Source organism: Capricornis sumatraensis, chromosome 14, assembly GCF_032405125.1.
Source record: "Capricornis sumatraensis isolate serow.1 chromosome 14, serow.2, whole genome shotgun sequence".
Classification (NCBI taxonomy): Eukaryota; Metazoa; Chordata; class Mammalia; order Artiodactyla; family Bovidae; genus Capricornis; species Capricornis sumatraensis.
In genome coordinates, this window is record NC_091082.1 from 56794192 (window position 1) to 56807282 (window position 13091).

At 62.3% G+C, this 13091-nt stretch overlaps 1 protein-coding gene across 1 annotated transcript in view; it reads left to right on the top strand.

Annotated features, from left to right (window-relative positions):
* Positions 1-13091, top strand: part of MEGF6 (multiple EGF like domains 6) — a 104107-nt gene continuing 91016 nt past the window's right edge. The window contains exons 1-3 of the mRNA XM_068985837.1: positions 1-116; positions 3882-4016; positions 8802-8911. Of these exons, the coding sequence (XP_068841938.1) occupies positions 1-116; positions 3882-4016; positions 8802-8911 (361 nt within the window). The remainder of the gene's footprint in view (positions 117-3881; positions 4017-8801; positions 8912-13091) is intronic.

The following is a 13091-nucleotide window of genomic DNA, read 5'->3' on the forward strand; positions in this document are numbered from 1 at the left end:
ATGCCTTTCCTTCCGGAGGCGGGGGCGGCGGGGCGCGCCGTGGCCCTGGCCCTGGTGCTGCTGCTCCCCGCAATGCCCACGGGCACTGGCGCCCTGCTCCGCCTGCAACCCGGCATGTGAGTAGCCGAGGCGGGCGCGGGAGGCGGGAGGGACGTCCGGAGACCCCCGAGTCTTGGGCGGCTTTTCCCCCGGGCCCCTAAGAACTGAGTTCTCTTTGCCTTAACTGGAGAGGGGGAGGTTAAGAGAAAAAGGGTCGGGGGTTGGGTCTGGGGGAGCTTCCCTGGTAGGGCCACCCGGCCTCTCCCCTTCCCCTTCCTCGTCTGCCTGAACTCTGACCGCGGGTTTGCACGTTGGGAGGAATCGGCGCCCCGCGAGGTGAGGGAGTCTGGGCAGGTCTGGCCGGGCAGCTTGGAGAAGGCTGAAAGGAAGCAGCCCGAGCCCACTTCCTTCCAGAGCCTGTCTCCTGGGGCCGGGGTCCTGTGCCCAGACAGGGGGCCGCTTGGGCTTGATTTCTGTGTTAAATACGCGGGCTTTGGGGCTGGGAGACAGGAGAAGGAATTCAGTTACAGAATGGGCAGGAAGAGAGGGTCAGGGAGCCAGCCGAGATGAATTTAATTTTGAAAGCTGATTCCCCAGCGGGCCGTTTAGCGGTCTCTTTTAAACAGCAAATCGATCCTTGTGTTGGCCTCAGAGGAAAACTGGTGCGAAGTGAGAGGGTCTGGAGGAGGAGGGTGGTGGGGAGGGCCTGCTGGCGCCCCCGCGCTCCCGCAGGGTATTGGGCCTGGGGCCCTCGGAGCTTGGAAAGGCTGCTGAGCGGCTGCGGGGCGGGGAGGTGGGGGGCGCTGCGAGGGGCCTTGGCGGGGGCTTCCTGTGCTGGGCTCCGCCAGCCCTGAGGGCTGGGTGCACCTGGCTGTACCGACGGAAAGGACAGGCTTCCAGCCAGAGCTGGGGAGGGGGCGAGTCCATGACCCCAGGCCCCCGGGGTCTTGCTTTACTCCGAGAAAGAAGATTTCTCTGTGGCCTTTTAAAGGACCAGATCTGGGGCCTGAGCCCCGACTCCCCACGTGACTTCTCCCCCAACATCGCTCTTTGCTGTGACCGCAGGGAGTTTAGTTTGTCCAGGGGAAGCTGTGGCCTCAGAAGGGATTAACATGGGGCCATTAGGCCATTCAGCCTGCCTGCTCTTCATATGGTTGGCCCAGGCTTCCCAGAATCCCTGGGTGCTCGTCAGGGTGGATGCTGAACAGAGGACTCTGCTCTTAAGAGGGGCTTCTGCCCCAGTGGGCTGGTGGGGACCACTGGTTGCCCTTCCCCAGCCCCGGGGGGAGTAAGCCTGTCCTTTGAGGTGTGCCCATTTAGCCAGGGCTCACTCAGCCCTGGGAGGGCTTTCTCCCAGTGGGCAGAGGACTGCAGGAGAGTTCAGACTTCCTCGGGCCCACTTTTCCCAAAGCCTCATCCCTGCCCCTCACCTCCGCTCTTCAGACCCTTCAAGGCCTCGCCCACCAGTTCTCCTCCTGGGGATTCTCCCAACTGTGTGTGTGGGGGTGGCTGCCCTCTGGGGCCTGTGCCCATGTTTCTTGTCCTGGGGCGCAGTCACTCCACTCTCAGATGCCCCCTGTCATGTTGAGTTCCTTGCTGCCTGGAAGCAGACCTTCCCAGTCATGTCTGTAAGCACCTGCCACCTTCCCAGACCCTCGCTGGGGCCACAGTGGGTGTGCTGGCTGGCTGAATGATTGGGGGTGCTCTTTTGCTAGACTTCTGAGAAACCTTGTGAATGGGCCCATCCTGCAGCTCATTCTGCCCAGAAAGGAGGCAGGAGCCAGTGGGCTCTTGGAGGCCCCAGAATTGGCTCCTTGCTGCCTGCACCTCAAAAGGGGGACCTGGAGAGCAGTGAGGGCCCCAGAAGGTCCTGACCTCTGTGTCAGTTCCTTTCACGGGCAGCTCCACCCTCCCTGGCTGGCTCAACAAACCCGTGGTGGGCCTGTGGGAAGGTGAGGCGGGAGGATGCTCTAAGGGGGGTTCCCACGGACTGGTGGCTCCAGGACCCTGGGGACCTACAGGGTGATGTGGTTGGTCCTTTGGCTCTTGCTGGCTGACGGGTCCAGATTCCAAACAAGCCAACACTTATTTACTTATTTACATCTCCGAAGTGAACCTCTTCTGCTGCTGAAAGATGCTGGCCTTTCTCCCCAGGACCTGGGCTGACTGCTGACAGTGTGCTGGGCTGGTCAAGACAAGGCTGTGGGAGCAGTGTCTGGGCACAGGGAGCTCTGACCTACCTCAGCCCGAGGCTGCAAGGCTCAGAGGAGGCATCTTCCCATAGCCCTGCTTCTCTGGGGCTGGAGTCCTCTGGGCAGCTGTGCTAGGAAAATGTCCAGTACTCCCGAATCAGCTCATTAGACTGACCCCTCCCACCTGGAGAGGGACAGGCCCTCCAAGCTCAAGTCCCCATTTACAAACGACTCCTAAACCCACTGACCCTGAGCACTGCATGGCCCCCATTCACTTTGAAGGCCCCTGCTCACTGGTCAGGGAGCTTGACAGCTGAACTGTACTTTCAGTGGCCTGTGAGCAGCTCCCAGTCACTGGGCCCTGCCTGTCCGTCTCTCCTGGGGGCAGAGGCCGTGCTGGGTGGAAGGAAAAGGCAGGGAAGGGGCACTCCCCTTACCAGCTGCCCCATGCCAGCCAGGCTGTGTGTTTGGTGCTGGGCATGAGCTTGACATTGTGATCATTTGTCCATTTGTCTGGTGGGAGGACCTGGGTGTCTAAGGGTGGTCTGCCCAGGTCACAGCATCCTTGAGACCTCAAGCCTGGACCTGGACTCATCCATCCTCAGAGCGCCGAGCGTCCCCTCATGCATACTGCACCCAAGCCAGGAGGCCACTGATAAATAGAGCCTGTAAAAACAGACAGGACAGAGACACTTCTTAGCAACCCAGCCCCCTCCTAGACCCGGGGGTGTGTGCAATCAGGCTTCCCCAGCTGCGTGTGGATGACTGCCTCCCCTGCCCTGTGCCCCGGTTTCGTCCTCACCTCTTCACCCTGGCGTCTAGTTCTTGGGGTCCAGGAACTGCCCACCCCGGAGGGACGAGTCTCACGCCTACCCTCACCTGCAGCTCCAGGAACCCTGCTCTGCCCCAGGGAGCAAATGGCCCATGCTGGGATGAGCACCGCCCCCTACAAAGCTCTGCTCGCTTTGCAGTTGAGGAAGCACCTCCCATCCCCCAGATGGGCAGTGGGTTCGTTTCAAGAGCAGAGGGCCCGAGCAGGGACTCCCGCCCGCCCTGCTCCCCATCGTTGGGAGTCTTTTCTGTGCCTCCTCCCACCTGCCTCTTTGTTTCCCCCTCCGCCCTCCTCCCCCCGCCCCCACTTCCTCCCTCTTTCCAAATGGAAAAGCCAGCTCCACTTGTGCTTCTGAGGTGCCGGAAACTTCCCAGAGGAGAAAGTCGTTCCAGGCTCGCCCCTCCTCCCTTGAACGGTTTTCAGCACGCCTGGCCAGGCGGCCTGCCTGCCGGCCTAGGGGACCAGAGTCACGCAGGGGCCTCGGGGTGAGGATAGGGGGCAGTGGACGGGAGAGTGACCGGAGCAGATGCGCCTGAAGGGCTGCTGTGCTGCCTCATCGTGGTCATCCCGCTGGTCAGCATCCCTCAGCCCACGTGGCTGAGGTTTGAGGGGGAGGCTCAGAGGCAGCCCTGTGCATCCTTTTTCTCCTGAATATCCGTGCTCTCGAGGCCAGGCCTGTGCAGGCCCGGGGTGGGCACTGTGCTGGGTGCCCTCACCCGGGGCCTGCCCTCAGGTCTGGACAGCTGGACCCCCGACAGGGAGCATGCAGGGGGGTTGGAGTTGGTGACGGGGGTGCTGACTGTCTGTCTCTATCCCAGGCCCCACGTGTGTGCGGAGCAGGAGCTGACCCTGGTGGGCCGCCGCCAGCCCTGTGTGCGGGCCTTCAGCCGCACAGTGCCCGTGTGGAGGCCGGGTTGTGGGCGGCAGGCCTGGTGTGTCAGCCATGAGCGCAGGTACGTGCAGGGGTTCCAAGGACCCAAGTAGGGGTGGGGGCTCAGCTCACCCCTGCTGCAGCATGGAGTGCAGGGAGGGGGCAGTGCGGCTGGAGCGAGGCTGTCCTGGTCTCAGGGCACAGGGCCCGCCCCAGTGCCCCACATCTGAGGTCAAGGCCCCTGACACTGCCATTGGGGTGTGGCTACCATGGAGGCTATTCCCAGACTGTACACCCCTGCTCAGCGGCCACCTGGGGCCTGGTGGGTGGGGGCAGACCCCGTGGGGAGGGGGCCTGTGAGGAGGAGGAGGGGACCCTGCAGGGAGAGGTGCTGGCCATCCATGCAGGAGGGTGAAAGCGGGGCGCTCAGCCTGCCGAGGTCCCGCCTGCAGGCAGCTGCTGCCTGCCCCCGAGCCCATGTGAAACCTCTATTGCTCAAGATTTTATTTCAAAATCAAGCGGAGGGAGTGCCTTTGCCTACCTCTCCTCTTCTGGCAGGTTCTGGAATCTGCCTGATTGCAGAGCTGGGTGGGGCGGGGTGAGGAGGGCCTTCTGCCCCTCCCTCCTCTGAGGGGGTGTGCCATCCAGCCTCTGGCTAGGTCTTCAGGATGTGAACCTGCTGGGTCTGCCCCAGGGAGTGGGGGCTGTGACCTTTGTTTTAAATGTTGGCTGTCCCATCACACCTGTACAGTTCTCACTGTGGTTCTCAGCTGGGGGCGGTTCATCTCCCTCCCTGGGCCTTCACAGCATCTGGAGGGTGTGGGTTGCGGAAGTTGAGCTGGGAGGATGGGGCAGGTGGACAGCCCCTCTACCACGACGGTCCTGCCCCAGGGTCAGGAGGGCTAAGGCTGGGCCCTGCAAAGGGGCCTGTCGTTTCCTCAGAGACATGCATTTCTTTGCCCTGGCCCCACGTGTGTGTGTGTAGGTGTGTTTGTAAAACAGGAATGAAGTCACATCAGCTGCATCCCCACCCCTCTTAGCTTTCGGGGAAAGGGTGCTACTTTGGAAGCAGCCAGAAGCCCTGTGGTCCTTGGGCTGGAGGGTGGGTGGGTGGCCGTGCTGGGGAGGCTTCTGTGACTGGCCATTTCTCCAGGCTGTCCTGGGCAGGGCGGGTGCAGCGTTTTCAGGGTGACTGGTGCCTCAGCTTCCTGGCAGGGTGCCTGGGCACTGCTGGGGAACGTCCATCTGCTGGGGGGCTGTGCTGCCTGGCCGTGTGCAGCCCGTGTCAGGGGTCCGTGTTCTGGGTCCCGGTTTCCTGGGAAGGCTCAGGCAGGGCTCTAGATCCCTTCCTTGCACGGCCCAGCCCGGTATCTGGGACCCTACCCCCCGAAATCCAGCAGGGCCACCTCCAGGTTCCGAGGGAGCAGTGTGGGCCCCAGCTCCGTGGCGGCCGCTGTCCCATCTGCCTGGCTCTGGGCTGGAGCCGGAGTGCAGGTTCCTCTGTTGGGCTGTCTCACTCCAGGTGAGTGCGACCACCTTCCCACCTCGGTGCCCACGGCGGTCAGTGTCCTGTAGAGTTTCCTGGGGTCAGTGCCGAGGGTATGTGGGCGTCCCAGCCTTGTTTCGACTCTGGAGGGCTCCCTGCCTTGTTGGTGTGTTTTGTTCCCTCCCATGATGCTCATGGCCAAGGCCTCCACGCCAGCTGTGGGAGGTTCCCCAAATGCATCGTCCAGCTGGCCCTCCCGTGGCCGTGGAGGCTGTGGCTAGTGTGTGTAGGTGTGTTTGTAAAACAGGAATGGGGTCACATCAGCTGCATCCCCACCCCTCATAGCTTTCGGGGAAAGGGCACTACTTTGGAAGCAGCCAGAAGCCCTGTGGTCCCTGGGCTGGAGGGTGGGTGGGTGGCCATGGGGCCAGGACAAAGAGATGCACGTCTCTGAAGAAACGACAGGCCCCTTCGCTCTCAGGGCCCAGCCTCAGCCCTCCTGACCCTGGGGCAGGACCGTCGTGGCAGAGGGGCTGTCCACCTGCCCCATCCTCCCAGCTCAACTTTCACAACCCACACCCTCCAGACACTGTGAAGGCCCAGGGAGGGAGATGAACCGCCCCCAGCTGAGAACCACAGTGAGAACTGTACAGGTGTGATGGGACAGCCAACATTTAAAACAAAGGTCACAGCCCCCACTCCCTGGGGCAGACCCAGCAGGTTCGCGTCCTGAAGGCCTAGCCAGAGGCTGGACGGCACACCCCCTCAGAGGAGGGAGGGGCGGAAGGCCCTCCTCACCCCACCCCACCCCACCCAGCTCTGCAAGTGTTGAGGAGTCTCCCGCGGCTGGCCCACTCCTATAGGACCCCACAGAGGCTCCAGCTTTATCATGTTGAGCTCCCAGCCCTCCCTCCCCCTCTGCCGGACCAGCGTCCAGCCCTCCTTGGTCCACTCTTACGCGACCAGCCACGGGCCAGGCCGCACGTGTGGCAGCTCTGTGGCGGCTGCTGTTTCTCCTGCAGCCACAGTGACGGCTGTGTCTGATTCCTGGGCTGGTGGGCTTGTTGCATGGCCCTGGTGGGGCTGGGTGGGGTGGCACGGGTCTGCATCGTGGCCCAGAGCAGGCGAGGCTGTGACGACACCTGAGGGGCTGGACGAGGGGTCTTGCTCATGTCCCCCCAGTGAGCATTTCCCCAACAAACCCAACACAGGCTGCCCCAGGGTTGGGGAGCTCGGGCTGTGTGCCCCCCACGGGCACGGAGAAACAGGTGAGGAGGGAGAGGATGCTCGAGCGTGAAGCTTACACATGAGCCCCCACCAGGCCCCTCCCCTACCCCACTGTGCTGGGTCCTGGGCTTCTTGGGGACCACACAAAGTGAGGAGTGGATATCAGCCTAGTAGCCGTGCCCCCTGTCCACCCTGGCCTTGCAAAAACTGGCTCCTGGCAGTGGCGGGGGCCCATGTGACTGTCCCACGTGAGGTGTCCCGTGTGAGCGGCAGCAGGGGCTGCAGTCTGACCCGCTGTCTCCAAGGGTCACTAGCTTTAGGGGAGGGTGGCTGACCAGCCCGGTCACTGGGAGGAGCAGCACGTAGCCCAGGGAGCGGGTAAATATTTACGGCGGAAGGGTCCGTCTGCTTTGCCAGACATTGTCTGCGCCGTGGTAGGCCTCTCTCCAGGCAAGTGGTTTCATGTCCTGCCAAAGTGGCGTTTTGCAGACTCCCCTGAGATGCATGTACACAGTCATGTGCACGTGCTCACGCTTCCGGGAAGCGGCCCTGGTTGGTCTGAGGGGTCCAGGTCCCCTCAGCAACCAGGAGCTTCCCACTACTCCTGAGGGCCAGGAAGAGCAAGCCAGGCAGTGCCAGGGGTGTTGTTTCCCTGACCTGGAGCTGGCAGCCCAAGCCCCCACACCTCCTGATGCCACAAGGGCCCTGGACCCAACCAGGCCAGGCCCTGGGCAGCAGTCCTGCAGATGGCAGCAGGGTGGGGTGCTGTGCCTGGAGGTCGCTCATGCAGGGTGGGCTTGGGGTTGCCCCTTTGCTTTCCTGCCACTCCACTCTCTGTCGTCTGGGCTGGGGGCTGAAGCAGGGAGTTGGAGTGGCTCCCCAGGCAGGTGGGTGGGGTGTGGCAGATCCTTGCTTGGATTGTTAAAGCCCACTCTCTGGAGCAACAAACACAGAGGTATCCAGATGGGACGCAGGAGTTGGGGTGTGGCTGGAAGGAGGAGCGCTGCAGGTGGAGGACAGTCTGATGGGCTGAGTAGGACCAGGGCACCCCACCCCGCCCTCCAGCTTCTGCTCCAGGTTCGTGGTTGCAGGGGAGTCCCAGCCTGGGGGAGGTGGACCCTCTCAGACTACTCCCCCAAGCCTGTCCGCTGTGGGGGCTGGCGATACAGAGCAGAGGTTGGGCTGGACTGGCAGAAGGTGGCCCTGAGTGGCTGGGCTTCTGGGGACCTGGAGGCGCAGGTGGCCAGGGGCAGCCTGTGGATCTGGGGTAGGGACAGATGAGAGGCCCTTACCCCTTGGGTGGGGCTGGTCTCTCTCTGATGTGGGCACCACATTCCTGTGGCCACTCCCTGTGCCAGGTCCCAGGCTGGCTAGATCAGCTGCCTGCTTCCAACTCCTGGAAGCAGGACTGTGCCCCTCTCTGCTCAGCCTCTCTGAGGCCATAGCAGTCCCATTGGAGCGGGAACCAGCCTTGGACCCAGGGAACCCTGGCCTCTAGAGCACCCTCCTCCAGGAAGCCCTCCTAGCTGTCCCTTCTGACCTCAGTGCTATGTGCTGAGCACACTCGGGTCCTGCTGCTGCCCACAGATGCTTAACCCTCAATCAGCCTGTCTCCCCGGCTTAGCCCTTAGTGGGGAAGGGGCCGGTCCCTGGGGACTTCCCAGGACCAGCCCACCACCCGGCTCCTTGGTGGACTGGTGGGCTGGGAGCCTGGGGCATGGCGTGCCAGCACTGGGCACCTCGGCCCACTTGGTCATCCCAGGGGCCACTCTTGCTCCTGGGCTGGGCCCTGAATCTGACCCTCAGACCCTTCCAGACTGGCCGCGTGATGAGAGCTGTGTGCTGGACACAATGCCTGTCCCGAGGTCACTCAGAGCTGGGCCCACCATGGGGGTGAGAGGGAAGGGCTGGCGTGTTGCCCTGCTGCTGGTTCCAGGATGGCTGTGCACCCCCAGTGCCTCTCATTTATATGACACGGCCTCGGTAATGCAGACCTTTCGCCTACCTCTGTGCCCTGACCTGCTCGGCTGTGAACTGGGGACAGTGGGGGAGTCGGTCTGGGAGATGAGGAGAGGTCGGAGCCAGAGGCACCGGATGGAAATGCCTGGAGCCTGGTCCTTCGGCGGTAACGCTTCCCTCTCTCTTCTCTTCTAGAACCGTCTACTACGCGGGCTACAGGCAGGTGTACTCCACGGAGGCCCAGACGGTGTTCCGGTGCTGCCCGGGGTGGAGCCAGCAGCCAGGGAGCCAGGGCTGCCTCTCCCGTGAGTGCCCCAACTCCCGCTCCCCACACGGAGGCTACATCCTCAGTCAGTCTCCCGGGGGTTGATCCCGCTGCCACACACAATGGAGCATCTCACAGCTGTGGGAGAGACTTCAGAGACACTGGCTCAGCCACTCTGCTCCCTAGAGACTGTTCACAGGGGCTGATGGAAGGGGAGGACCAGTGATGCTTCTCTGGCCCGATGCTGCAGGAGCTGCAGAGGGAGAGAGTTGGGACTTGTGGAGGTGCAGAGCTGGAGGGCAGGGGGCCATCTGCGCGGCACCAGGGAGGGGGCCAAGGGTGGCACCAGGGAGGGGGCCAAGGGTGGCACCAGGGAGGGGGCCAAGGGTGGCCCCAGGGCCATGTCTGGGTGTCAGTGGGCTCAGACGCCCCTGAGCTTGGTTTGGGGTTGGTGTTATAGAGCGTGAACCCCTTGCCCACCTACCCCGTGTGCCCACGCTGACGCCCTGATCTCTGGGTCCTTCTGCTGCTCTGTCTGGGGCCTGGGCGAGGAGCTCCAACCCCTTGTGGGCACCCTGGGCCTCAGTCTCCTCTCTGCTGGACAGAATGTCAATCCTGCTTCCCTCAGAGAGAAGGGTCCTGATGGATGCAGGGGGAGGAGCAGCCCCTAGGTGTCTGCACCGGACCACAGACAGCCTGAAACCCCCCATGGGACCCCACTGAGGGTCCCAGAGGTGGGGCAGGAATTGGGTTCTGATCCTAGCGGGCGGCTGTGAACCTCTGCTTTGTAAATGGAGCGGATGGGGCTGGAGTCCAGCTGCCGAGGGTGTTGGGGGAGGGTTCCTTGTCTGCGGGTATTGGCACAGGCGAGCCTGCTGGTGAAGCTGGCAGGGTGGGAGGAGGCAGCCGTCCTCCTGAGAGGTTGGCCCACAGGTTGGGCAGCCCCTGAAACAGGGCTGGGGGGTTCAGACAGGCTGAGGTTGGGCTGCACTGTTGAGGGTGGCAGGTTCATGTCTCCCCACGGCATGGGGGTTAACCTCGTGTGGGCGGCTCTGTGACTGGGCTGGAAACTGAACTTCCCGGGTTGTGTCCCTGCCTGTCCTCTGGCCCCTGGAGGGGGGGGGTCCATAAACAGGGGCCACAGATGCGCTCTGTGGACTCTAGCAGGAAAGGGGGAAAGTAGAGGATGTGGTGATGTTCGTCCAGGAGAGGAAATGAGTAATTCTCTCCGGGAAGGGGCAGAGGGGAGAGGACCAGACGCGCCTTGGGGGGATGATACAGGGGCAGGTGGTGCCGGCCAGCGGCCCCTGGAGTGTGGGGAGCATCCAGCTCTGACGGCCCTCCTCTCCGTGGCTGTCTGATCACAATAGTGACCTGTGTGGAAGGGGAAGTGGGGTCTAGGTCTATCCCCTGGGTTTATGGGAAGGGACGTGGGTGCATCACCGCGTGGCTGGCCTGGGGTGAAGACTTCTGGGCAGGGTAGGGGCAGGGGTAGGGGCAGGGGAAGGTTTGCACAGCAGTGTCCCACAATTGTCATCCACTGTGCACCCCTGATCTGGAGCCCGGTGACCCTCAGTGTCACCTGTGTCTTGGAGTGACCATCCCAGCATTGGGTGGGGGGAGTGGGAGGGCCCAAGGGCCGTCCAGACCCCTGGAGGCCCACTGTGGAGACGGTCCAGTGCTGGCTGTTCAGGAACAGGGGGCCCGCATCGGGCTGGGTCCACAGCACCAGGAGTTGCTAGTCTCAGCTCCAGCCTGGCGGGCCCAGCCTGTGGTTCTGCCTGTGCCCGCAGCCAGGATGCTCGAGGTGGCCCTGCCCTGGCTGGCTGGCTGGCAAGTGGAAGATGCAACCACACCACTTGGGAATCAGGGGTTGCTGAACCAGCCCAGGAGTAAGGGGCCTACCTTTGGGGCTTCTCAGTGCAGGGACGGGTCTCAGCGGGGACCCTCCCAGGGCAGCCTGGGCAGTGCCTCTGGCTGGGGGCAGGGCTGAGGTGGTAGGGAGGTGGGACGCATCTCGGTGGCTGGGTCAGGCCCTGGAGGTCCAGGTTTTCACGTCAGCTGGCAGGCACAGGACAGGGTCCCCACGTGTATCTTGAACTTGAGGCTCTCGCTTTCTGGTTGATTTTTAAGAATTCATTTTTAGGGTGGGATTTATTTATTTATGTACCTGGCTTGTATCTGTTTGCTTTAATTATCCGGGAAAAGCCATGTGATGTGACCTCTTGGGACACTCACTTGTCCCCCCAGCGTCTGGGTGGCCAACATGTGAAGGAGCAGGGAGAGAGCTGGGATCCTGCCCCCAGCACCAGCTCATTGGTACACTCATTCATTTTTTTAAATCCATTCACTCGTTCAGTTTATGCTCAGCTGATCTGGAGCACTGAAATTTCAGGGGGACTGGGTTAAGGTTACAGACAATACATGCCCGTGGGGGTCTCAGGTCTGTGGGGGACTCAGGTCTGTGGTGAGGCCAGCTGCTGCTGGCAGATGCTGGAGTGACCCTGATGTGTGAGGATGGGCAGACCAGGCCAGCCAGATGGGCACTGGTGTTGTGTGGAGTGACTGGAGCCAGAGCAGGAGGAGGTTGGGTTGGGGGGAGGAGGAACGGGGAGAGGTGGGTGGCCAGGGCCTTTCTTAGCTGCCCCATGCTGTAGCTGAGCCCCTGGGGTCCCTCTGCCTGTAGCTGCTCAGGGCTGGTTTCCCAGCTTCATGGGGCCAGAGCCTTCCCCATGTCCTTTGTGCATTTCACACCTGGGCTCTCATGGGGGCACCTGGGGCAGGTGCAGAATCGAATCAGGCACCCATCTTGGGGTTGGGGGACCCAGGGTCCCTACAGGTGCCAGAGCCCCTAGCCCCCGGGGAAGCCCTGCCTCGGGGGTCAGGTGAGAGTGGGTGGCTGCCTTTGGTCCCCTCTTGGCCATAGGTCAGCAGGTGTCAGGCCAGCAGATAGGGTCAGTGTCACCTCCGAGGTCCTGCGAGTGGAGGGGCCGGTGATGAGGCAAAGGGCCTTCCCTGCCTGCAGAGGGGCCCCTGGGATCCACTCCTCCGGCTTTGCCCCCACCCTCCCCCTTTCTCCCCATCTATCTGCCCTATTCTTTGCCGACTGTCTCCCCAGTCTAGCCTCCTCAGCACCTTTCCTTGTATCCAGTCTAGGGCCTCTGCAGTTCTGGGGCCCTGAGAAGTGGGCAGGTTGCGGCAGGGCCCTGTGACACTGACTCCCGCTGGCCCTGCCCCCTCCATCAGCCACGGATATGACCTGGAAACTTGGCCATGTGTGTGATCAGCTCAGGTCCTCATGGTGTTCATGCCGGAGGACAGCAGGAAGCTTCTAATGTTTGGTGGGATTTCTCTAAGACCCACATGGCAGCAGGTGTGACCTGGAGGTGACTGAAAAGGAGAAGTGCCAGCAGGGGGCTGCCCGATGGCCAGGGCCTTCCCCGATCTGTGGGCCCCTTCCCCGGGGAGGCAGATGGGCTCTGATGCTGGGGTGCCTGTCCTCTTGTTCAGTGGCCTCTGAACTGCACCTCCATCCTAATCAGATGACAGATTTTGCTGGCCCCTCCCCATGTCTCCACCATGGTCACCCTGGGTCCTGGCCAACCTTATTGAGTGCCCAGAGGAGCGCCTGGCCTGGAGCAGTTCAACCCCTCAGACCCCTGCGTGCGGACCCTGAAATGGAATGGGTGCCGAGACCATGCTAGGAAGACCACCCGTGGCTCCGTCTCGAGCTCTCTCCATGTGGGCTGGGCTCAGTCCATCAGAGGCTGGAGGACGGGGAAGCAGGGCCCGAGGAGGGGCCAGAGACTGCACCAGCTCTGTGGGTGCCAGGAGCTCTGGGAAGGGCTGCTGTGGTCCAGGAAGCTCTGAGTCAAGTACAGTTAAGGGGGTTGTTTTTGCAGGACTTCTCAGAGCCTTTAATACAGTAGTGTACCCTGGGGTTTGCTGACACATGCTGTGCAGTATTTTCAGAATGAATTCTTTCTTTAGAAAGGAAGGAAAAAAAGGAAGCCGAAAGTCAAAGTAATACAACAGTGTTCCTAGAGCACGTACTGGGGAGTATGCTAGTGATCCATTCTCCACAGGCATCTGTAGAGGCTGACAGGGTGCCTGGCGCTGCTCTCGGGTGTGGGAGGGGCTGCGACCCGCGGCGGCTTCTGGCCCTGTTCTCCTGGAACCTGCATCCCGTGCAGAGGGAGAGGAAGGAAGAAGGAAGTTTC